Source organism: Caretta caretta, chromosome 23 (genome assembly GCF_965140235.1).
Source record: "Caretta caretta isolate rCarCar2 chromosome 23, rCarCar1.hap1, whole genome shotgun sequence".
Classification (NCBI taxonomy): Eukaryota; Metazoa; Chordata; order Testudines; family Cheloniidae; genus Caretta; species Caretta caretta.
Window position 1 is genome coordinate 3,913,973 of NC_134228.1, and position 25,316 is coordinate 3,939,288.

At 56.5% G+C, this 25,316-nt stretch overlaps 1 protein-coding gene across 2 annotated transcripts; it reads left to right on the forward strand.

Annotated features, from left to right (window-relative positions):
• The first annotated feature begins 1,739 nt into the window (after positions 1 to 1,739).
• LOC125628372 (cytoglobin-1-like) lies at positions 1,740 to 19,365 on the forward strand. Of its 2 annotated transcripts, none has more exons than XM_048833359.2 (6): positions 1,740 to 2,048; positions 2,211 to 2,534; positions 12,627 to 12,734; positions 13,760 to 13,880; positions 14,717 to 14,797; positions 15,671 to 19,365. In XM_048833359.2, exons 2-6 carry the CDS (start codon positions 2,302 to 2,304, stop codon positions 15,794 to 15,796), a joined length of 669 nt encoding a protein of 222 aa, XP_048689316.2. In that variant the 5' UTR covers positions 1,740 to 2,048; positions 2,211 to 2,301; the 3' UTR covers positions 15,797 to 19,365. The 2 variants fall into 2 exon arrangements, with proteins under 2 accessions (XP_048689316.2, XP_048689315.2); XM_048833358.2 differs by having other exon boundaries at positions 1,740 to 1,889.
• Positions 19,366 to 25,316: the final 5,951 nt, after the last annotated feature.

Sequence of the window (25,316 nt, forward strand, 5' to 3'; positions counted from 1 at the left end):
GAGCTGCCCAGCCGTCCACTGGGCCCCTCCTGACCCAAGGTACAGATCCTGATTTCAAGTCAGACGGGTAAACGGGCACAGAATGAATCTGGATGTGTTTAACACTGACTCCTACTGTTCAAGAAGCATCAATTGAAATTAACGAATATGCCCAGGGCCTCATTGTTTTGTGGGCACTTCCCGCCCCCCCAAAAAAGGGATGTCATGGATCCATCGCTGATCCCAGGGCTTGGCAGTTGTCATGGCGCTTCTGACGCCTACCAGATGCAGCTGTGGGACTGATTAACTCCCTCCTGCTGGAGTCAGTGGGCAACATGCTCAGGGCCCACTGAGGGCACAAGCAGCCCCGGGCCAAAATTCCCCCTGTCCCGGGGATCTACTCTGGCCAGTGTGGAGCTGGTGTCAGGGCTCCCTGCTTGAGTCGGAACTGGGGGCCTGGCTGGAGTGCTCTGCACTGTGGCTTTTCTCTGCCCCCAGGGGGCAGCGCATAAATTAGAGCAACCCCGAGGCTGCTCTAATATTCACCTCAGGCCAGACCTGGAATATAGGGAGTGCAAAGCAGAGCTCAAAAGCCACCTGCCCCCAAGTGCCGGGCTGGGGAAGCTGGGAATCGGGGCCCCTGAGCACAGCACATGCTCAGCAGCATAATAATAATTCAAGACGCCTCCCTCCAGTACAGCAAGCCCAGCTCAGGTGATCTCCTCCGGGACAAACATCCAGCTTGATCTGACCCCAATGCACAGGGATTCCTTGCGCCGGCAAAGACCCAAACCATATCCATTTGCTGGGAGCCCCTGGGATCTGCATGAACTAAGTTGGATGGCCCTTGGCCTGGTTCCTATTGGACAAGTGTCTGCCCTATCCACCCCAGCTGGCCCTGGTTGGCCCAGGCCAAGGCCAGACGGGACCGTTACATCATCAGTCTGACCTCCAGGCTGTTAAACTTTGCCCAGCTCCCCACATACGGAGCCCGATCATCACTTGCACTGGACTATCCAGTCTGTCTTGCAGCAAGGCGTCTGAAGACAGCCGCTTCCTTTGGCCGTTTGTTCCCGGGGTTAGTCCCCCTGGCTGTGAAAAAGCAGGGCCTTATTTCCAGTTGGAATATGTCCAGCTTCAACTTCCAGCCAGTGATTTCTGTTCTGCCTGTCTCTGCTCAACGCAAGAGCCCCTTTAAAGCCCGGGACGCTCGCCCAGTCGACGCTGTGACCAAGTAACCAGAGCCATATACGCCGTTAAATCAGGTCACCTCTTGATCGTCTTTGTCATAAGCCAGCGGGAGCTCCCTTAAAATCTCTCTCGCGCATGGGGATTTTCTCCCGCTCTTGAATCATTTTTGTGGCTCTTCTCTGCGCCCGCCCCAATTTGCCAACAGGCGTGTTTGAATGCGTCCTCCCCCCGCCCCCACTCCAGAACTGGGCACAGCGTCCCAGGCTCGGTCTCGCCGACACCGCCTCGCTCCTGGTCCAGACAATACTGAGTCCTGCCAGGAGTGCAGGGGACTGGACTAGAGACCTCTCGAGGTCCCTTCCAGTCCTGTGTGTCTATGGACTATTTCTATGCGGCTCCATAGAAGCCGGGTCCTGAGAGCTTGTTACCAGCTGCAGGCCCAGGACAGCAAACGTTTGGCTGGGGGAGCTCTTTGGAAAGCCACCCCCCCACCACCACCAGCATGTGCACTGAGTAGGAGACCTGACGCTCCCATTCATTATGTTTCGACCAGGGCTGAATCTGTGTAGTCTAGGACCCTGGAGAGCCTGGACTATTCAGCTCTGTACAAATACGATCCACCTGCACGCGTGAGCCTCAAACACGCCGCTGGCCTCTTTCACCATCTCCAGCAGCCTCCTCCTGGTCGCCCAGGACGGGGTGGGAGGGGGGCTTTCAGGGTAGGTGGACGCTGCTGGCTGCATCAGAAGGTCCCCGTTATCGGGGCGTTGGCTGGGAGCGTTTGGAGGTTCAGGGCCGGATCCTCAGGGGGTGTAAATCGCCGGTAGTCAGCCAACTTGGAAGGAGCTAGTTTACGCCAGCTGTCTCTCAGGCTGAAGGTCTGTTTCCCTTTAGATCGTTAGCTAGTTCGTGGTGCTTTGAGCGATGAGCTCTGCGCTGGGGTATACTCTCTGGGGCTTCCGTCCCAGGGGAGGTACTAAGGTTAAAATTCAGTCCAGCTGCAGGTCCCTAACTCATTTGTTGTATCTCTGTCTGTCTAGCTGGTTTGGAAGATCCAGGAATAGAACCCAGGAGTCCGGCCCCCCGGTCCCCTGAAGCTCTGCTGGGGGTGGGTTTTATTCCCCTCTCGAGATGGGATGCGCTCTGTCGGGTTCCGGGATCGCCCCGGGGAAAACCATTCCAGAGTCTAAGCGGTGCCCGTCGGTGGAAAGCCAAGCGGCGTCGAAAACGGGACCGGAGCACGGCGGCGACGGGCCGGGGGCAGTTCCCTTTCCGCTGGTGGACGCGCAGAAGGAGCGGATCCAGGAGTCCTGGCGGATCCTGCACGACAATATCGCCCGGGTCGGCATCATCGTCTTTATCAGGTGAGCGAAGCTGCCGGCTCGCTGGCTGTTCGGGCACAGAGGCTGTCTGCGATCCAGACGCCTGGTCCGTGTCATCCCCACTCCCCTCCCTGGTCCCTGTCCTGGAGTCTGGCTTGCTCTGGGGTGCACGGGGATATTGCTGGGGGTGGACAGTTTTTGCCACCAAAGAAAATCCCCCGACTGGTTTGGTTTGTAAGCAGCCGATGGGAGTTTCTTGGTTTAAAAAGTTCCATGTTTCTAGCAAAGCAAAGCCCAAAATGCAAGTGTGTTCAGAGCTGGCGTCTGGTCTAGCTTGCGGGTGTTCAAGGGGAACCCACGGGCCCAGACCCGCAACTGATGTCAGCCGGCACTGCTCCTTTGACTCCGGTGGAGCGTTGGCCCATTCACACCAGCTGCGGGATCTGACCCCAATGGGGCCGTAGCTGTTTACGCTGGCTGCGGATCTGGTCGAGTGACTCCACTGGAACGCTGCTGTGTGGCCATGGGGCCGGTTTGGAGCTAGCCTTCGAGGTCAGCCGCTGATCTGTGAGGAGGAAGTCCAGGGAAACCGACCCCTGCACATGTCTTTGGGTCTTGCTCTTAACGGCAAATTGTTTCTTTGCACCTGTGTTTATTCCTACATTTCACATTTGGGTGGTTAGAATACAGGCACTGTCGGTTTTGATTCCTGGGTTCTTTCCCAGCTCTGGGAGGGGAGCCAGGACTCCTGGGTTCTATCCCAGCTCTGGGAAGGGAGTGGGGTCTAATGATTGGGGGCTGGGAGCCAGGACTCCTGGGTTCTATCCCAGCTCTGGGAGGGGAGCCAGGACTCCTGGGTTCTATCCCAGCTCTGGGAAGGGGGTGGGGTCTAGTGGTTATAGCAGGGGGGGTTGGATGCCAGGACTCCTGGGTCCTATTCCCAGCTTTGGGATGGGAAGGACCGGTGTCTAGTGATTACAGCAGAGGGGGCACTGGGTTCCAGGACTCCTGGGTTCCATACTTAGTTCTGGGAGGGGAGCAGGGTTGAGCATTACCCCAGGGGAGAACAGGACACCTGGGTTCCATTCCCAGTTCCGACACTGACTGACCATGTGACCCTGGGCAATTCTCCCCTCTCCCTGCCTCTGTTTCCCCAGGGGATGTGGCTTGTGGTGCTGAACTCATGCAGGTCTGTAAAGCACTTTTGGATCCTTGGATAGAAGTTGCGAGCAGCAGTTTACGATTGTAATACGCTCAAGCAAATAATTGTCGGTCAGCACACTTGTGGGGCTCTCTCTGAATTAATAACCTTCACGGTTACTGGGGGGCTTCTCATCCCGTGCTCTCAAAGCCCTTCCCGAAGGAAGGGTCAGTATCCTTATTGCCTTCCTAACAGAAGGGAGGAACTGAGGCACAGAGTGGGATCTGCCCAAAGTTAGTGACAGGGTTCAGAACAGAAACCAGGAGTCCTGACTCCCAGGCTCCACCCCCATTGCTCCAGCCACAAGACCAAATACCCTTATAAGACATGGAAAGAGAACCCAAAAATTCTTATGCCTAGCCCTGCTACTCTAACCACTCCTCTCCCAGAAAGAACCCAGGAGTCCTGCCTCCCAGGCCCCTTGGATCTAACCACTAGACCCCACTCCCCTCCCAGAGCGGGGAGAGAACCCAGGAGTCCTGCCTCCTAGTCCCCACCCTGCTCTGGCCCCAGCCCCGATCCGCCCCTATTAGCCTTGTGGGGGCAGAGAATAGCCACAGTGCAGTGGGCTTTGGTCGTACCAGACGGCTTGGCTGGGGGGTGCTGATGCCTGCTCCGGCTTAGCACTTGTGTCTCTCTGACCTGCCGGTAGCAGGGCGCTGAGCTGCGGGGTGGGGAAGAGCAAACTGCTTTGCTCGAGTTCTTGCTGAGGTGGAGAAACTGTCCAGAGATCAGACCCCTTTGGGGTTACTAGGTGGCAACTGACCAGGACCTGCTGATTCGTTTGGCTGGATCAAGCATAGGAGGGGGGAGGCCAGAGGGGACAGCTGGATACTTAGCGCTGGGGAAGTCTGTCCCGCAGCCTGCCAGCCTCCACTCATCTGCAGAGCAGACACAGCCTGGGCGGCTGGGGGGCATGCGCCCACCCTGGCCCTCGTGCCTCAGGGCCAGCCCGTTAAAGGCACTTTCCCCGGGAGTCAGCAAGTTGCCGCAACGTCGCCAGCGCGAAGGCCCCCCAAATCACCAGAGTGGCTTAAACTGCCCCCCCACCCTGCCCCGAGATTTGAAAGGAGAGAACAGACTCTGGGTTCTCCATTGCGGCGTTCCCTAGCTTTTCGCTGCCTCCGTGAGGAACGCACGTCATTTCTGTTTAAAACGAGAGCCAAGGGTCTCCCGAAATCCCCTGCCTCCCGCAGCTGGGACTTTGGGGAAAGACCCCAAATATCATGAGACTCCTGACGAAATCACAAGCGTTGGTGACGCAGATGTTGGCTGAATTCCCTGGAGGGCAGAGAATAGCCACAGCGCAGAGCACCCCAGCTATGTCCCTGATCCACCCCCAGTGAGCCCTGGGGGCAGAGAACAGTCACAGCGCAGGGCTCTCTGGTCACAGGAGGCTGTACACCAGCTCCACACCAGCTGGGGAAGACCCCTGCCATGGGGAGATTCTCAGGGGACCGTTCGGGCTGTCAGAGAGGGACAAAGGGCTCTTGAGCGTGATGGAGAGGCAGGCCAAGAGGAGCTGGGGCAGAGAAACGCGCCTCTCCCAGGCTACGTTCATCCACCAGGAAGGGCGAAGAGGCACCAGCAGGGTTTAACTTTCCCTGGGCAGGCTGATCCGTAACCCCCACCCCTTGGCTGTTTATCTGGGAACTCCGGCCCCGCGTGTGGGGAAGGCTCCTCTCCCATGGCACCAGAGCGCATCCTGTGTTCCATATGGCATCAATTACTCCAATTACCCGGCTGCAGGTCTCCTGGCTAATCCAATAGGGGAAACAGCAAATTGATTGGAAACACGGCAAGCCTGTCCGATCGCATCAGCTGCCTAATGAGGGTCATTAAGGCCTGCTGGGAAATGAAGGCTCCAGTTAGAGCTGGAGCTGGATCTCAGCACCCCTTAACTTTGGCCTCATAGATAGATTCATTGGCCCCTTATAGATTCATTAGGAGGAGGCTGCTTCTGCTGCACTGGTGGGCCACGAAGAAGGCGATCTTCTCCTTGGTGTTGCCTGGCTTGATGACGTACTAGGTGTCCAGCAGCACCCGGCCCTCCTCCCTCTGGCTGGGGCTGGGGGAGACCACATTGCACTGCGCAGACCCCGGCTGAGATCAGGGCCCCGTTGCGCCAGGTGCTGCCCAGACCCCAACCGAGATCTGGGCTTCATCGTGCCAGGCGCTGCCCAGACCCCAGCCGAGATCAGGGCCCCGTCGTGCCGGGTGCTGCCCTAAAGAGCTCACAATCTAAATCCCCAAAAGTTGGGAGGGGAAACTGAGGCACGGAGATGGAAAAGGACTGGCCCCCAGTCACCCAACAGATCAGTGGCAAAGCCAGGAATAGAAGCCAGTTGTCCTGTGCCCCCGGCTAGTGCTCTATCGCAATCCCTAGTAAGACAGGATGCACCTGGCAGGCAGGATTGTAGGGGAGAGCCCTTCCCACAGCATGCACGGGGCCAGCGTTATGGGTAAAAGGCCTGTGTTTGCCTGACAACCGCATGGCTTATGAACCCTGACATCCCAGTCCTCTGCTCTCGCCGGCCAGTGGCTCAAAGAACTCAGCAGCCGAAGGATTTCAGCCCCTTTTCTTCATGGCCTCAGGTGCACTTCTTTCCAAGTCACTGGTTCCGCGCCCTAGCTCGCCCCATCCAGCAGGATCTCAGAGGACTTTACAACGGAGCTCAGTGGCATTATCCCCATTGGACAGGTGGGGACACTGAGTCACGAGGCAGGGGAAGGGTCTCCCTAGCCCCAGTCTGATGCTCAATCCACGAGGCCACACTGATTTCTGTTCTACTCCCAGCAGGTCTCACTCCCCAGGCCTTGGCATCTCAGGCCAGCCTCCTTCCACCCCTCCTTGCTCCTCTAGCCTTCCCCGGCCTTCTCCCCCACAGGGCTGCATTCCCAGGCTAACCGTGCTTGGTCCTAGCTACTGCCCGAACTCAGGCAGACCTGGCTCTGCATGCTCACCTTCCCCCAAGCGCCCCTCCTCCCCTCCACCTGGAGAGGTGGGCTGGGGTTGGCACAGGACGCAGCTGGCTCCCCTGCTTAAAGGGCCAGGCCCCCCCGGGGTGGGATTCTGAAGTGTGACGAAGCAGGAGCCCTGACACGACAACCGCCTTTCGCTCCGTCTTAGCAACCGGATTCTGCATCAACGCAGCAGCCCCGCCCCCCCCACACCTCCAGCCCCATTGCATCGCCAGCAATAAACCACAGCGCAATCAGCTGTGCAGAAAGGGCACCGCCCAGGCGATCACCCACTTCCGTGGCACCCCCAGGCTCAGCTGCCCTCACAAATAAACTAAAGTGTAGGCCGTTGGTCCACCAGCTGGTGCATCAGGACTGTACTTCCCACCACTGGACTGAATCGGTCAAACTATGTGTCATAAACCCCTCTACTGCTCCAAGTCAGTGAGGATTTTCCACGTCTGGGCTTGTGGAGCATGCAGAGCCGAGTTCTATAGCCCAGCACCTCTCTGCCGTTTTAGGGACTTGCCACATCTCGCAGAGGCCAAGGAGTTAGCCCCAGGCGAGGAATTGCCCGTGATTTCCTTTCACTGAACTTGCTCAGAGCATAATCACAGACCATTAGACTGGGCATGGCATAGGGGGCCTTAAATCCAGGCGTCTCAAGGCACTTCACAAACAGTGGAAGGAAATCTCACAGACCCCAGGACGTGACCACTAGCCTGCTTTTACTGATGGGGAAACTGAGGCACAGATTGGTGAAAGAGCTTGCCCACGGTCACACAGCGAGCCTAGGGCACAGATGGGGAGAGGACCCAGGAGTCCTGACACTCACAGGGAGTCCAGGCCACAGCTGGGGATGGGACCCAGGAGTCCTGATGCTCAGTGAATGAGTCTGGGGCACAGCTGCGGCCTGGACCCAGGAGCCCTAATGTTTACAGGGAGTCCGGGCCACAGCTGGGGTGGGGACCCAGGAGTCCGGTCCTTTACACTAGATGACGGTTCCATGCACAGCAAATCCACTTCCAAACATCAGAAACCCGATCTGAACCTTTCCCTTGAATTTTCAGAGTGCTGTTTTTATTTATTGGATTTTTGGAGGGTTACGAAAGTTTGATCATTGATTTATGCACTGCAATGGGCCATGGTGGCTGCCAGGGGAGAATGCCCCTTACCGAGCCCTCCACCTTGCTCCCTGCAGGACAGTGCCCCCTGGTGCCACACCAGGGCAGTGTAGTCAGCACGAACTGTGTGGGGAGAGTGCCCCCAACTGAGCCCCCTCAGCCCCCCGCTTCTCAGAGCACAGCGCCCCATAACATCAAGCATCACTTCTTCTGAGGTTCTGAAGGAAGTGGGAGGAAGGCAGACTGCTTGAAAATCCCCAGGGAAAGATAAAAGGGGTAATATAAAATTAGGGGTGGTGTCATGGTGGGGGTCCACTTCAGACCACCAAATCAGGAAGAGATGGGGGATTTCTAGGACAAATAACAGAAATATCCAAAAGACAAGACCTGGTCGTAATGGGGGACTTTAATTATCCAGGCATCTGTTGGAAAAGAAACACGGCCAAACCCAACATTTCCAATCTGTTCTTGGGGCCCTGATCTCGGTCACTGGAAGGAACCCCTTTCCGACTTGAGTCTGACCAGCAAGGAGGAATTGGTAGCGAATCTGAAGGTGGAAGGCGATTTGGGTGAAAGTGATCATGAAATGAGAGATTTCCTGATTCAAAGGAAAGGAAGAAGTGGAAGAAGCAGAATGGACTTTGAAAAAGCAGGTTTCAGAGGGGCAGCCGTGTTACTCTGTATCAGCAAAAGCAACGAGGAGTCCTTGTGGCACCTTAGAGACTAACACATTGATTTGGGCATAAGCTTTCGTGGGCTACAACCCACTTCATCAGATGCATGGCCTACTGTATTTTCCACTCCATGCATCTGATGAAGTGAGTTATAGCCCACAAAAGCTTATGCCCAAATAAATGTGTTAGTCTTTAAGGTGCCACAAGGACTCCTCGTTGTTTTTGAAAAAGCAGACTTTAACAAACGCAGAGAGCGAGTAGGTAATGTCCCGCGGGGAGAACATTAAGGGACAAAGGAATTCCAGTGAGCTGGCGGTCTCTGAAGGAAACAATATTAAAGGCATAACTGCCAACCATCCTAATGGGAAGGAAAGATAAGAATAAGGAGAGGCCAATATGGCTCTTTGATGTCCTGAAAATCAAAGAGGAAGCCTGGAAAAAGTGGACACATGGATGAATTCATTGCTAAGCAGAACAGCAGAATAGGGACAAACATGCAGGGAACAAATCGGAAGGGCAACGAAATGAGTTAAACCTTGCAAGGGACACGAAAGGCCATAAGAAGAGGTTGTTTAAATACATTAAGAGGAAGAAGAAGGCAAGTGTAGGTGCTTTACTTAGCAGGGAAGGCGGCCAAGGTGTTTAATGCCTATTTTGCTTCAGTCTTCACTAATGGTGGCCAGAGACTCTACATGATTAATATTACCAACTAGGGGAAGGAACGCAAGCCACACTAGGGAAAGAACTGGTTAAGGACTATTTAAAGAAGTTGGATGTATTCAAGCCTCTGATGAAATTCACCGGAGGGGACTTAAGGGACTATCTGAAGCAATCTCAGAACTATTAGTGATTATCTTTGAGAACTTCTGGTGGACGGGAGTCCCAGAGGACTGGAGAAGGGCAAACAGAGTACTAAAAAAGGGGTCCAAATAGGACCAGGGGAATTACAGACCAGCCAGCCGAACTCTGATACTCAGAAAGATACTGGAGCAAATTATTAAAAAATCAGTTCATAAGCACCTAGAGGATAATGGGGTGATAAGGAATAACCAGCCTGGCTTTGTCAAAAACAAATCATCCCAAAACAACCTAATTTCCTTCTTTGACCGGGTTGCTGGCCAAGTGGATGAGGGGGAAGCGGTAGACGGGATATAGCTTGATTTAACTAAGGCTATTGACACAGTCCCACATGATGGTGTCATAAGCAAATTAGGAAAATGTGGCCTAGATGAAATCACTGTATGGTGGTCGCACAACTGATTGAAAGGCCAAACTCAAAGAGGAGTTATCAATGGTTCACTGTCAGATTGGGAGGGCGTATGTAGTGGGGTCCTGCAGGGGTCAGTCCTGGGCCCAGTACCGGTCAATGTTTTCCTCAATGACTTGGATAATGGAGTGGAGAGTGCGCTTATAAAATCTGTGGATGCAACTGACCTGGGAGGGGTTGTTAGCATTGTGGAGGGCAGGATTAGAGTTCAAAACTACCAGGATAAATTGGAGAATTGGTCTGAAATGAACATGATGAAATTCAATAAAGACAAGTGCAAAGTACGTCACTTAGGAAGGAAAAATCAAATGCAAAATGGGGAACAACCGGTTAGGGGGTTGTACTGCCGAAAAGGATCTGGTCGTTCGAGTAGATCACAAACTGAATATGAGTCAACAATGTGATGCAGTTGCAAAAAAGGCAAGTAACATTCTGGGTGTGTTATCAGGAGTGTCGTATGTAAAACACGGAGGTCATTGTCCTGCTCTACTCGGCACTGGGAAGGCCTCAGCTGGAGCGCAGTGTCCAGTTCTGGGCGCCACGCTTTAGGAGAGACGTGGGCAAACTGGAGAGATCCCAGAGGAGAGCCACAAAAAGAATCCAAGGTTTAGCAAACCTGCCCTAGGAGGAGAGGTTAAAAGAAGTGGGTAGGTTTAGTCTGGAGCAAAGCAGACTGAGGGGGGGCCTGAGAACAGTCGTCTGATACGTTACGCGTGTTGTAAAGAGGACGAGGATCAGCTGTTCTCCATGTCTGCTGAAGGCAGGACAAGAAGCAATGGGTGTAATCTACCGCAAGGGACATTTAGTTGAGATATTAGGAGCAACTCTCTAACTCTCCGGGGAGTGACGCTCCGGAGCAGGCTCCCAAAGGAGGTCGTGGGATCCCCGTCACTGGAGCTTTTTCAGAACTGGATGGACAAACCCCGGTCGGGGCTGGTCTAGGTTTACTTGGTCCGGCCCCAGCACAGGAGGCTGGACCTGACGACCTCCGGAGGTCCCTTCCTGCCGGACATTTCTCTGATACTGATCAGTCCAGACCCTGCTTAGCCTGCAAAAGCCAACAAGCCTTGCAGTCGGTGGCACCACTGGCTGGAATTTGCTGCTGCCCTCCACTGGGCACAAGTGCGCTGAACCTGGTCTCCTCCCCCTCCGTGCCGCATGGGGCGAGGGGCTGACAGATGGCTCTCCCCAGAGCTCCCCTGTGCAGAACAATCACTCTCCCAAGAGCACTATATTTAGCATGGATGCTTGCAGAGCGTCCACCCAAGCTGTTCGTTCAGAGCGTTAGCCCAGCTGAACATTTGTTTCTCTTGGGCTCCGCAAAAGACAGGAGACTTCTTATCCAGTCTGTCTACTTTAGGGTTAGTGAATTATGGTCGCACCCACAGGCTGCACCTGAGATCGGGGCCCCGTCGGGCCGGGCGCTGCCCAGACACGCAGTTCCCGAGATCAGGGCCCCGTTGGGCCGGGCGCTGCCCAGACACACAGTGACCGAGATTGGGGCCCCGTCGCGCCGGGCGCTGCCCAGTCACACAGTGACCGAGATCGGGGCCCCCATCGGGCCAGACGCTGCCCAGACACACAGTGACCGAGATCGGGGCCCCATCGCGCCGGGCGCTGCCCAGACACACAGTGACCGAGATTGGGGCCCCGTCGGGCCGGGCGCTGCCCAGTCACACAGTGACCGAGATCGGGGCCCCCGTCGGGCCAGACGCTGCCCAGACACACAGTGACCGAGATCGGGGCCCCATCGCGCCGGGCGCTGCCCAGACACACAGTGACCGAGATCGGGGCCCCCGTCGGGCCAGACGCTGCCCAGACACGCAGTGACCAAGATCGGGGCCCCATCGGGCCGGGCGCCGCCCAGACACACAGTGACGGAGATCGGGGCCCCGTCGGGCCTGGCGCTGCCCAGACACACAGTGACCGAGATTGGGGCCCCGTCGCGCCGGGCGCTGCCCAGACACAGAGTGACCAAGATCGGGGCCCCGTCGGGCCGGGCGCTGCCCAGACACACAGTGACTGAGATCGGGGGCCCCCATCGGGCCGGGCGCTGCCCAGACACACAGTGACTGAGATCGGGGCCCCGTTGGGCCAGGCGCTGCCCAGACACACAGTGACTGAGATCGGGGCCCCGTCGGGCCGGGCGCTGCCCAGACACACAGTGACCGAGATCGGGGCCCCGTCGCGCCGGGCGCTGCCCAGACACGCAGTGACCGAGATCAGGGCCCCATCGTGCCAGGTGCTGCCCACACAAACACACAGTAACTGAGGTCTGGGCACTGCCTGGCACAGTGGGGCCCCGGCCTTGCTTGGCACCTCTAGACATGACAGTAATGGGTGATGAATGATAAAAGGGAATTCCAGAATCTCACCAAACCCTGTGAAAAGGTGTGTGGTCTGAACCCTGAGAATTGGCCCAGGAGCCAGGACTCCTGGGTTCCACTCCTGGCTCTGGGAGGGGAGTGGGGTCTAGTGGTTACAGCAGGGGGGCTGGGAGCCAGGACTCCTGGGTTCCACTCCTGGCTCTGTGGAGGGGGGGGGGAAGTGGGGTCCAGTGGTTGGGGGGGGGCAGGGAGCCAGGACTCCTGGGTTCCACTCCTGGAAGGGGAGGGCTGCTCTGCCAGTTACAGAGGGGCACTGAGTCAGGATTCCTGGGTTCTCTCCTGGTCCCTACTGAGGTCAAGTCACTTCCCATGTTGCCGTCTACACAGGCAGGTGGACGGCTCCCTCCATTGCAATGTGCTGTGGGGCGGGGAGGGGCAGTATACGCGGCAGAGTGTTGTTTTGGCACGACCCCTAGGGGTCGCGCCCGTGCACTTCGCCCAGCTGCCCTGTGGTCCAAAAAGACCCAGTTAAACGGCTAGCGCCCGATCCCCCTAAGTCTGCCTCCCCTCCCCCGCTCAGGTTATTCGAGACCCACCCCGAGTGCAAAGATGTCTTCTTCCTCTTCCGGGACATCGAGGACCTGCAGCAGCTCAAGATGAACAAGGAGCTGCGAGCCCATGGCCTGAGGTGGGTCCCTGGGGGGGGGTGCCGTGGAACCCGCTACCACGCCAGGCCTGAGCTCCTGGGTCCATGAGGGCGCGGCACGGCCCTTGAGTCACAAGGCTAATGCAAGTGGCTGAGTGACAGGAATCAGGACTCCTGGGTTCTATTCCAGGATCGCCGAGGGGAGGAAAGTGGGATCTAGTGGTTAGAGCAGGAGAGAGGCTGGGAACCAGGACTCCTGGGTTTGTTCCTGGATCTGGGTGGGGGAGAAGCATCTCATCTCCCCATGCTGGCTAACATGGGAAGGGGAGCTGCTCCCCAAAACGAGGGTGGGCTCTCCCACCAGACCCGGCTTTGAAAGGTAAAGTAATCATGCTATGGAAATGGGAGTGGTCCGAGACGGGGAGGGTCAGGGCTGGAGTCAGTCCCATAAGGAGTACCCAACCATGGTATGGGGTGGTGGGCATGGGAAGAAGGTTGGAGAGGAGCTGGGGGAGCTTTGGGGGGCTGGGAGCAGAACTGTGGGGGCTTGGGGGAGATTTGGGGGGGGTTGGGAGGGGGAGCTGGTTAGTCAGTTAATTTGCTAGGCCGATATTATTATTGTCTGAAGAACAAGGCCCTGCGTCTGCAGACCAGCCCTTGTTAGCCTATGGAACTGCCTGCCAAAGAACGTTCCTAAGCTGGGTCGACTCTGGGGAAGCTGGACCTGTGCCAGGGGCTTGCTTTACAGCGGTGCTGAGCACTCACAACTCACTGTGCAGCCAGTGGGACCTGCCAAGGCTTGGGGCCTCTGGACATGGGGCCTGAGGGTTCTCCATGTTCATGCACCAGGGCATTGGTGCTGGAGGGGGTCAGGAAGGAATTTCTCCCGGTGCAAGATGGGCTCCCACCTGAAGCAGCCAGCTTTGGCAGGCTAGAAGGCTGGATGTTGGCAGCGTATGGCACATCTCCCGCCTACCGCTCTGCCCCGTGGGAAGCAGGGACTAGCCACAGTCCAGTGCGATGCAGCCACGCCCCCCGATCCAATGCTTGATTCTCCCCCACCCCAGGGTGATGTCCTTCATCGAGAAAAGCGTGGCCCGGCTGGACCAAGAGGACAAGCTGGAACAGCTGGCCTTTGAGCTTGGCAGGAGTCACTATAGATACAATGCCCCTCCCAAGTACTATGAGGTGAGCACCCCAGGGACCCGGCTGCAGGGGAGGGGGTGGACCTCCCCATTCTGCGGGGGTCGGGGAGCTCCTGTGGGATCTGCTGACCCCCATGGTGTTTGGAACCAGGGTCTGTGCAGGAGGGTATCCCAGAGTGCATTGCACCATGGTGGCAGGCTGGGAGCGATTTTTCCCAGCACCTTCCCGTACAAAGCAATTATCCCAGCATGCACTGGTACACAGTGCGTTTTTCCCAGCATACATGAGTAGAAATATCCTTTTTCCCAGCATGCACTTGTGCAAACGGCTCTTTTCCCCCCAGCATGCTCCAGTATGAACCGCTTTTCCCATAGTTCACGAGGACGAACTGCTTTTCCCAGCATACTCCAGTACAAACCACTTTCCCCCCACAGTTCACCAGTTGGAACTGATTTCCCCAGCATGCATTGGTACCCACTGCTTTTTTCCCCGCCACCATGCTCCAGGGCAAATGGCGTTTCCCACCATTCACCAGGACGAACCAATTTTCCCAATCCCAGGATACCCTGGTGCGAACTGATTTCCCCACAATCCGCTGGTGCAAACTGCTTTTCCCAGCACATCCCAGTGTGAACTGCTTCCGCCTTCTCCCCCAATTCGCCACTATGGACTGCTTTCCCCTGCATGCACGGCTGCAAACACAGCTGTGCAGCGTGATCGGTCCACCAGCTGGCTGGGCCGGGAGAGATCTGTGTTCTCGGCAGCGCCCAGCCACGTCCGGACCGGTCTGTATTTGCCACAGGTCCATCTGTAGCCCGGGCAGGGAAGGGCTGGGGCTGGCGCCTCCCTCTGACCCTGCCTTGGCTCTCTGTTTCCAGTACGTGGGCATCCAGTTCATCAGCACGGTGCAGCCCATCCTCAAGGAGCGCTGGACGCCGGAAGTGGAGGAGGCCTGGCAGGTAGGGAGCAGCTCCGCAGCTGGCCGTCTCCCGTGCTGCTGCTGGCAGAGCTCCCGTACACGCCTGGGTGGGCTGGACCCCTTCATCCTTCCCCGATCCCTTTCTGTGGGGCTCCCGCCGTCAGCTGCAGCGGGATGGGAGCTAGACGAGGCCTCTTTGGGGCTTATGGGGGGGGCTTGGCCCTCCTGGTTGGTCTAGTAATGGGTTTGGAGCCCGATTCTCAGCAACACTCAGGCTCTTCTGGCTGCATCCAGGGGCCTTGATGTGGATTGAAATAGTCCACCCCGTACAGGCCTCCCCAGGGCCCACAAGGGGCAGATCGGGGGCGTGGCCGGAGTGCCCTGCGCTGTGGCTATTCGCTGCCCCCCAGGGCCCGGAGGGGGCGGATCAGGGGTGTGGCTGGAGTGCACTGCACTGTGGCTATTCGCTGCCCCCCAGGACCCAGGGGGGACTGAGCATGACTTAGAGCAGCCCTCAAGTTGCTCTAACTGGGGACTGGGCTAGCCCCTGCAGGGTGTATTCAGGGAGTGCAAAGGGGGCGAGGTTCGGCCCCCTCGCGTGTACGTTTTACAATACAGATCACGCAGACAGACTGTCCTGCTCAGCCCCTGCAGCCTTGGGCTGGAGCGTGCTAAGTGCAGACGGAATCTTTGGAGAATTTAGTTGCCAAACTCTAACCAGTCTCTACTGAGCATGTGCAAACTGAGATTCCCCCCTACCTCCCCCAAAGGCTTCTAACTTAGCCAGATTTGAGTGGGATGTCACAAGGAGGGCAAAAGGCACCTCCCTGGCCCCAAGGTGACCATGCCCGAACCAGCCGCCCTGCCAGGCCTGCTTCACCCCTTGTGCGTTCTCTCTCCCCTCCCCTGGCAGAGTCTGTTCAAGTACCTGACGGCCGCGATGAAACGGGGGTACTACAAGGAAGAGGAGAAATCGGGCAGCATCCAATCCCTGGCCTTGAGGAAACCCGGGACTGGATCCATCCTGAACAGAATATAGGATCGAGAGCGGGCGGTGCCGCGGTTGGCTTGGCTTGCTGTGATATTCCCATAGGATCTCTCCATCCCCCCTGTGCACAAGGAACTGCCCTTGCTTGTGACTTTCACTGGCTGTGATTCCAGCTGACCGGAGCACAGAAGCTGGATTTTTGCTGCTGGTCAGAGGCCCCATCTGTGCAGCCGGGGTCCCCATGGGGTCGCTGCAGCAGGTAGAGGCAGTAAACTATCGCTGAACCCCCTCTACTTTGGGCATAGGCAGTTCTGGGTGGGCTTCCTGGAAGAGAAAAGAGGCTGAGAACAGGAGTGGGCTTTAGAGACTGGCGTGAGGGCCTTGATTTCAATATATGGACTGTTATCCATCCGGCCCATCTAGCAGCGGCGGGGAAGGAGTTAAACATCCCCCGCGTGTGCAGCGCGGCGGTGTTAAAGGTGACTCGCAAAGGGAAATGAAATTGGGGTGTGGGCCCTCCCCCCGTTCTGCTTCTTTCCAATGGATCAAGACACCCAGAGAAATTAAACTTGGTCCGCCCCAGCCTTCTTGCGAGCTGGTAACAGTCTGCTACCGCTGCCAGCTCCGGGAGCGACTCTGTTAGCTTGAGTGGTGGAGGCCCGTGCTAGGCATAAGACCAGTGAGACGAGGTAGAGACAGCTGTACAAGGGGAGTACAAGGAAAGAATGAGACAATCTGGTCAGGTTCAAACCTGGTTGATGGCCCTGTGCTGGGTGCCGGTATAAAACTGATGCTGGAGGAGGGTCGTGAAATCACGTGGACCTCAGAGACGGGGGCAATAGGACAGAAGTAGCCTTACCTTGTGGTTAAAGCATTGGTGGGGGATGCAGGAGATCAAGGGTCACTCCCCACCTCCGCTACAGCTTCCCTGTGTGACCTTTGGCAAGTTACATCATCTTTCTAGGCCTGGGTCCCCCTCGATCTGTACAATAACTGTGCCTTTGTCCAGTTAGACTGGAAGCTGTCTGGAGCAGGGGCAGTCTCCCAGGGGGCCCTGATCTCAGTTTGTAGTGGCAATAAAGCGAGCTTTTACAGGAGAAATGTTGACCTGGCAACCTACCCTGCAGGACTCGATGGAGAACTAGCCCTGGGGCTGGTCTAGGCGCAAAAATGGCACCAATTTAACTAAACCCCCCGCCCCCAAAATTCAAAGCCAACTTAGTTAAATGAGTGCAAACCCACCTCAGTGATTATTTATTATTTCATAGAATCATAGAATATCAGGGTTGGAAGGGACCTCAGGAGGTATCTAGTCCAACCCCCTGCTCAAAGCAGGACCAATCCCCAATTTTTGCCCCCAATCCCTAAATGGCCCCCTCAAGGATTGAACTCACAACCCTGGGTTTAGCAGACCAATGCTCAAACCACTGAGCTATCCCTCCCTCCATTTGTACTATGGAAGGCCCTAGGAGCCCTAGCCATGGACCAGGCCCCCACTGTGCCAGGCGCTGTACATCTTTATTGCTATTGCATGTATTACGGTCGCGCCTTGGAGCCCCAGTTAATTGGGTTCCCCGGGGTATTATGGGCTTACCCTCCCTTTTTCGCCGTCATCCCTCCAACTCTCTTGCGATGCCCTTAAATAAAGCAGCAACTTCCGTGTTTGCGGGCAGACGTTTTGATTTCTGCCCCTGCCATCTGAGAGCAACTCCTGTCAGTTTCTCACGGCAGCATCCAGGGCTGGTGCTAATTCTCCTGCTTTGGGCCAGGTTCTTCCCTTCTGCCAGCGATCATCCTTGATTAACAACCCCCGCCCCCCACATCTGTCCTGGCCTCTAGGCCACCGCCAAGCAAGCAATATTCAGCTCCTGCTTTTTGCCCAGCCTCGGCCACGTGGCCACGTCTCCCCTCGTCCTGCGATGAAACCTGGAACGTTCTGCAGTTTTGATGCCTTGTGCGCCCGCCTTCCCAGCGTTTCCCTCCTGCTTTCTGAGCTGGTGACAAACTTCTGGAGGTTTGATTGCCGGGAAAACGGCTTCTCTGCCCAAATCTCATTTGCAAGGCAATAGCCGATGGAATGGTTGCTGCTAATCCTCGTTTTCTGCAGGAAGCGCCTCGATTTCCCCCTCAGGCGTGCTCCTTGCAGTTTGCCTCATCCCTGGTTTTGCAAATTGCGAGGGAAAATACGTCCACTCAGGGGCCTGAAGGCTGGGAATGGGCTGCGTCACTTCCCTGCATCACAAGAGAGCGTGCACGCTGGCCGAGTGGCTGGAAGCTCCCTTGGACTCTCGCCAAGGTTTTACAGGGAGGTTGCAGGGGAGCCAGAAAAGGGATGCAGGATTCCCATATCCTAGGGTCATGCCTTAACCTAACCTCTAGAGGGTGCCGGAAGGAAGGGGAGGGGGGGAAGGGTAGAGCATGGCTCCAGCCCATAATACTCTGGGCAACCTAGTTAACCCTATCACGACCGCTTTGCTACAGCGTAAGCGTATTTATACTGAAGTAGCTGGGTCCACGCTGATCCACTTGAATTGGCTCGGGATCGCTAAAGCAGGCCGCCTTTCTCTACAGACCAGGCCTGAGACAGACAGAAGAGGGCACAGATCCAGTCTTGTCTATTCCTGGGCAGGTCGCCTTTCAGCGCTCCCTCTGGTCTGCACCAGGGCCTTTCTTTCTTTCTTTCTTTCTTTTTTTCTGCTGCTGTCTTGCGGACCTGGGTTCTCCATGGCCCCCAAACAGCGGCTTTCTCAACAGCCGTCGCAGGGATCGCGAAAAAAGTTGAGGGCTGAAGCATTCAGCGTGTCGGGACACTCCGTGCTGAGCTCCCAAATCTTCCAAAAGGGGCTGCTGATTTTGAATGACTGGGGGCACGGCCCAGGACTCCTGGGTTCTAGTCCCAGCTCTGGGAGGAAGTGTCATGCAGCGGTTAGAGCCGGGGGATTGGGTGTCAGGACTCCTGGGTTCTAGTCCCAGCTCTGGGAGGGAGTGTGATGTAGTGGTTAGAGTGGGGGAAGCTGCAGGGTGGGGCTTCTGGGTGCTATTTTTGGCTATGGGAGAGGAGTGGTGCCTAGTAGTTAAAGGACGGGGGAATGGGTGTCAGGAATCCTGGGTTCTGTTCCTGGCTCTGGGAAGAAGGAAGTAATCTAGTGGTTAAAGCAGGGGAATTTATAGATTCCAAGGCCAAAAGTGCCCATTGTGATCATCTAGTCTGACCTTTATAACACAGGGCAGAGAATGGCCCCAAAACGCTTCCCAGAGCAGAGCAAAACATCCCAGCTTGATTTTAAACGTGCCCGTGCCGGAGAATCCACCAGGCTCCAGTGAGTAATTACTCTCACCGCTAACATTGGGCAGCCTGGACTCCTGGGTCCCATGCTGGGTTGGTTAAAGCCAAGGGGAGCTGAGAGTGCTTAAGGCTTCTGAAAATCTAGCCCAGGTTGGGCACCCAAAATGAGTGGCCAGGTTTACTAAACTGTCGGGTGGATTCTAGGCGCCTAATCCCCTGTGTTAGCCCCGTGACTGCTGTCCCGATGATCCGAGCCTTCTTCCTATACACACCCCTCAGCTGCGTAGCTCTGCCTACAGTGACATGACACGGTTAAATAAACCCACAGCGCAGATCTTGGTGTACGGATAATTTTTTGCTTTGACATGAAGGTCATTTTAAAAACAAACAAACCCAATACACTCTTAAAACCAGGCTGATAGCAGGGGACTGGGGCACTGCCTGCAGCCCGGCCTCCCTGGTGCGGGGAGCTGGCTGGCTTGGGGGCGTTAGGGAATGGGGCACGGGGCCTTTCCCCTCTAGGGGGCACTGGTTCCCACCTGGCCCCAAGGGCAGGGGGGACTGGCTGGCTCAGGAGGTTGAGGAATGGCGCATGGGGCCTTTCCCCTTTAGGGGGTACTGGCTCCGGCCTGGCTGGCTTGGGGAGTGGGACACGGGGCTTTGCACCTCGATCCCAGCTCCAGTGGGGCAGCGACCAAGAACGTGGCAGCTGCTTGACGCCCCGCGGCGTGGCTCCTGCCGAAGGAGGCGTCTCTGCAAACCACCACTGCCCTGGGACTGGCTGCCCCGTGGCCCTGAAAGCGGCATGGTCCCCCCAGGATGGAGGGAGGAGGTGTCATGAGAAGGGGGGATCATATTGCAGCTCTTCTGTTACCTACCATGTGGCTCTCTGCCCCCCTCTAGTGACCAGACTCTGCCATACCCTTCAGGTTGCTGGCGTTGCCTCTGGCTCTGCCTGCCTGGAGGTCAAAGGTTCAATCCCCAGTGCTGGGAATTCACCCCCGACCCCCCCAGCCCATCGGGTTGCATGGGGATGAGCAGACATCCAACTACCACCCTCAACGACCATCAGGTGGCAAAACTGTGATTCCCCCTTGGCTTGTTCTACGGAGCGTATAGCGTGGGGAAAGTGCCCTCTGGGTGGTGGCTGGGCATGGGGGGTGAGCTGGGTTCCCGGCCCAGCTCTGCGAGGGTGAGCTGTTTGAATGGGCTTGTGTCACCCAGGGGTGCATGGGGCAGGTCCCCTGCTGTGCCAATTCCCCCATGAGGTGCGTTGATACAGTCCCCTAACTACGGCGCTGTCAGCTCTGGAGGTCCCCGGTTCGGTTCCCGGTGCTGCAGCCGTCACGCTGGGCTATCACTGTTCGTCCAGGCACCTCCTCGGCCGCCGAGCAAAACACTCTTGTGCTCTCTTGCTGCAGCCCCAGTTAGTGCCGTTTGTCGGGCTGTTGCTTCGGGACTGTTGCCATTATTTGGTATGAGGTGGCCTGCCTAGGAGCCTGAGTCGTGGCCCAGGCCCCATTGTGCCAGGTGCTGTACATTTGTACTGCTATTAGGAGTATTAGGGTAGCATCTAGGCACAGACCAGGATATCGTTGTGCTAGGCGCTGTACATTTTTATTGCTGTTAGGTGTATTACGGGACGGACACAGAACCGAGCTGGTCCCTGCCCCAAGCTGCGAGCGTGGCACTCCCCCCTCGGGGAGCCAAGTCTGCCGTGGCTGCTGAGCCTGGCCTCTCGTGCGGCTGTCGCCTGTCTGGTGAAGAGGCAGCAGGATGGCAGCTGGAGGAGCTCGGCTGCCGACCCTGGCCACAGCTGCACATAGGTTGGTGTAACTTACATTGCTCAGGGGGAGCCGTGTTAGTCTGTATCCACAAAAACGACGAGGAGTCCGGTGGCACCTTAAAGACGAACGGATTTATTTGAGCATAAGCTTTCGTGGGTAAAAAACCCCACTTCTTCAGATACAAGCATAAATAGATATATATTTATATGTATATAAATCTATAGATTTGTAAGGTAACTCCCTTCTCTTCATGTGCCAATATATATTTATGCCTGTGTCTGTAATTTTCACTCCATGCATCTGAAGAAGTGGGTTTTTTACCCACGAAAGCTTATGCCCAAATCAATAGGTTTCTCTTTTAAGGTGCCACCAGACTCCTCGTTACTGTTGCTCAGGGGTGTGGATTATTCAGCAACGTAAGTCATTCCGAAGTAAGCGCTAGTGTAGACGGGGCCTTCGTGTCTGGCTGTACTGCGTCGTAAACCCTGCGCCTGGGGACTCGGTGGGTCTCCTGAGCAGCCACCTGCACTGTCAACCTGGGCTTACAATTGCTGGACCCGGGTCTCCCAGCCGTGCTCACGCGTCCATGAGCTGCTGACTTGGGCCTGTGGCGTGAGGTGCAGCCACACTGCAAAAGGACGGGGTTTGGACCCAAGTCTCCGAAGGCCCTAGGAGGACCCTGCTCCTGAAGTGCTCGATGATCGCAGCCAGGCTGATCTGTGTGTGGATGGGGGGGGGGGAGCTTGGGTTCAAACCTGAGACCAGAGGTACAGTGCAGTGTAGACCTACATGGGGTTTGTGCCACACCCTATGTAAAGGGGATCTGATCTCAGCTGGGACGTCTAGCTGCTACTGTAATACACCTAATAGGTGGTAGCAGTAATACCATATCAAGCCTCAAGGCTTCTAAGCAGGGAAGGAGTCTGCTACCAGACGGGACCGGACGGGATGGGGGCGGGGGTTTGACCATGGCTCCTGCCCTCCCTGGAATGACAGCCCTGGAACTATGTGGAAGGAAGACGGAGCAGGGAGCCGTGCGTGTCTAGGGGCTGATGGGAGTCAGCGAGGTATCCCTGAGAGAGGGGAAAAGTGCAGGAGGTGAGCCCTGAGCAAGGAGCCGGGGAGCCGGGCATCAGGACTCCTGGGTTCTACTCCTGCTTCTGGGGAGGGCAGCGTGGTTGAGTAGTTGGGGGCTTGGTGTCAGGACTCCTCCGTTCCGTCTTCGGCCCTAGGGGGAAGAGTGTTTCATGGAGGTAGGAATTTGGGAGCCAGGACTCCTGGGTTTCTTTCCCAGCTGTGCCATTGCCGTTCTGGACAAGTCTCTCCCCCCGCCCTCTTGCCGTGCCTCAGTTTCCCCACTGGGAGAATGACACCTTGTCTGGGAACCGACGGTGCCAAGCGTACTAATTTCTCCAGTTTGCCAAGCTACAAGCCCTCTCCCCTCCCCCGGGGGAAGCGGAACCACAGTGCCTGGAATGCAGCCGCTCCTCCATCCGGCCTCCCGCGCGCCTCCTTGGACTTTGTAGGGCGGGCTGCGCGCTCTGGCAGCCCTTCCTGTACAAGCTCAGCAGGACGGGTCAGACGGGCAAGTCTCGGCCTCTCCTTGCCCCTTGCGCTGAGCGGGAGGGGCATGAGAAGGCGTGCCCCCTCCCCGCCCCAAGCTTAGCTTCAAGACGCTTCTCTGCCCTGTGGACCAGAGAGCAGAAAGAAGAAGCAGACCCAAGGCGGAGCAGGGAGCCATGTGCATGTCCCAGGGGGACGGTGTAAGTGCTTTTCACTCGGCTATGCCCATGCCCCAGCCACTAGACCAGCCCTTCGTGCTCCGGTCCTGTCATGCTTCCCACCTGCCCAGCAGGGCCCATCCCGCTGAGTTGTCCTGCCTAACAGCTGGGGGCAAGGGAGCTCCCTGGCCGTGTAGCCCATTGGGCTGATCCACCAGGGGATTTCATAGCCTGGGACCCGGGGGATGGGGGGGGGGACGGGGACTCAGCCCTTTAGCTCAAGCTTCAGTCCCTGTTGCCTATTGCAGCAACATAGCAAGGAAAAGGGATTTTAAGGGCTTCCAGCCAAGGGCACCTGTGCGTGCTAGATAGCCCTGCTCTGCGGGCCTTTCCCTTCCCATGCAGGCAGGGGTAGGGGAAGGAGCCGAACACAGCCTGCTGGATCTGCCGTTCTTCTCCCCGCTCCATGGGTGAGAGGCGTGGTCAGGTCACCAAACAGCTGTCGAAGAACTGATTTTGTCCCCCTGGGCTGTGAAGGCTGGGAGTTGAGCCTCTTCTTTCTGTTGCTGGGTTGTCCATCGGCGTGAGCCCGTCTTGGGTAGGTGCCTGTTCGCTCCAGCGTGGCCAGAGCTAATTAACAATGCTCTCTTTGCAGTTCTGTAGCACTTTTTGTCACTGTGCTTTGCAAACTAGGCACAGAAGATTCACTGCATCCAGCACTGAGATGCAGCCACCTCTGGGGTGGGGCACAGCAGGGATCCCTCACCTGGTGCTGAGATGCACCCACTTTTGGGGCACCACACGGATACTGCTAGTACAAGGATCATGCATGAAATGTAGCTGCCTCTGAGGTGAGGTGTAACTGTTTGTCCAGGGGTCACTCTTCCCACACTGATATGCAGCCACCTCTGGGAAGAGCAGAGCAGGTGTTTATACAAGGATTGCTCCCCCAGCACTGAAATGCAGCCATGTCTGGAGCGTGGGACAGCAGCTGTTTATATAGGAATCACTCACCCAGCGCTGAAATGCAGCCGTGTCTGGGGTGGGGCATGGTAGCTATTTTCAGAGACACCCTCTGCTGAAATGCAGCCACTATGAGATGGGACGACAGTTGTTTATACAGTGATCACTTGCCCAGCACTGAAATGCAACCACCTCTGGAGTGGGGCACAGCAGCTGTTTATATAGGAATCACTTGTCCAGCACTGAAATGCAGCCACCTCTGCAGCAGGGTGGGGCAGCTTTTTATAAAGGGCTCCTCTGCCTAGTGCTGAAATGCAGCCATCTCTGGGGTGGAGCGCAGGAGCTGTTAATACTGGGATCCCATAAGCAGTGCTAAGGCACAGCTAGCCCTGGGCCAGAGGGCTGCAGACAGACAGCATACGGGGAAGAGAAATTAGCCAAAGTACACGCTGGGAGAAGGGACCGTTATTATTAGGCAAAGCACCTTGTGTCGCGTGACTCAGCACCGCTGGACTAGCGTGGGGTGAATCTGGATTCCAGTGAAACCCCGTTGCCACAGGTAACAATATTTGTCCGGTGTATGCCTGGCCATAGGGGGCAGGTTAGCAGGGCCTACTGAGACATGAGGGATGACATGGCTTTGTTCATTGTTTGCTTTCATGTGTCACATTCCTCTGGCTCCTTTCACCCATGGTGCCATCTGTGACCAGTTATTGACCAAGCCCTACAACCCCCCACCCCTGCCAGCACCGTGACACAGGTGGAACAGAACCCAGGAGTCCTGACAGCCAGTGTCCCACCCACTATTAGATCACACCATTCGGTGAGTTGTAAGAGTTTCTGGATGGGGGGCTCGATAGATTAGATAGATAGAGGGGGGTGTCTGAGGATGGAGTGGACAGAAATAGAAAAAGCCAGAGTGGGTGGGTGGGGGTGTATATGGATGGATGGGTGGATGGATAGGTGTGCATGAGGGTAGATGGGTAGAGAGAGGAGTGGTGAGATGGAAGGAAATGGTGGGGGGGTAGATGGATAGAGGGGTGTGTACAGGGATAGAGGAGTGTGTGAAGTGCATGAATACATAGAGGGGCTGTATAGTGATGGCTGGATAGAGATAGAAATGGGAGTACGTATGGGGATGGAAGAGTAGATAGGTGCATCTGGGGATAGATGGGTAGCTAGAGGGGTGTGTACAGGGATAGACAGAGAGGTGTGGGGGTGGATGGATAGATAAGGGGTGTGTAGGGGAATGCATAGAGAGACCGGTGTGTAGAGTACATGGATAGATGGGGGTGTGGGAATGGACAGAGGGGGGGGTATGTGGGTGGATGAATAGATAGAGGGGTGTATATGGGGATGGATGGAGTGCTGTGTATAGGGTTGGATTGGATAGACACAGCAGCGTGTATGGGGATGGATGGATGGAGCGGTGTGTATGGGGATGGATGGATGGGTGGATCGGTGTGTATGGAGATAGAGGGAGGGTGTGTACGGGGATAGATGGATGGAGCAGTATGTATGGGGAGGGATGGAGTGGTGTGTGTAGGGATGGATGGATAGACACAGCAGTGTGTATGGGGAGGGATGGATGGAGCGGTGTGTATGGGGATGGAGGGACGGAGCGGTGTGTATGGGGAGGGGTGGATGGAGTGGTGTGTGTAGGGATGGATGGATAGACACAGCAGTGTGTATGGGGAGGGATGGATGGAGCGGTGTGTACGGGGATGGAGGGATGGATGGAGCGGTGTGTATGGGGATGGAGGGACGGAGCGGTGTGTACGGGGATGGAGGGATGGATGGAGCGGTGTGTATGG

What these genes read in the sequence shown, in the direction of transcription:
- LOC125628372 (XM_048833359.2), top strand. Translation starts at nt 2,302, where the DNA reads ATGGGATGCGCTCTGTCGGGTTCCGGGATCGCCCCGGGGAAAACCATT. An exon ending in GGCATCATCGTCTTTATCAG is followed by an intron (nt 2,535 to 12,626) that starts GTGAGCGAAGCT and finishes TCCCCCGCTCAG; the next exon opens with GTTATTCGAGACCCACCCCG. An exon ending in CCCCTCCCAAGTACTATGAG is followed by an intron (nt 13,881 to 14,716) that starts GTGAGCACCCCA and finishes CTCTGTTTCCAG; the next exon opens with TACGTGGGCATCCAGTTCAT.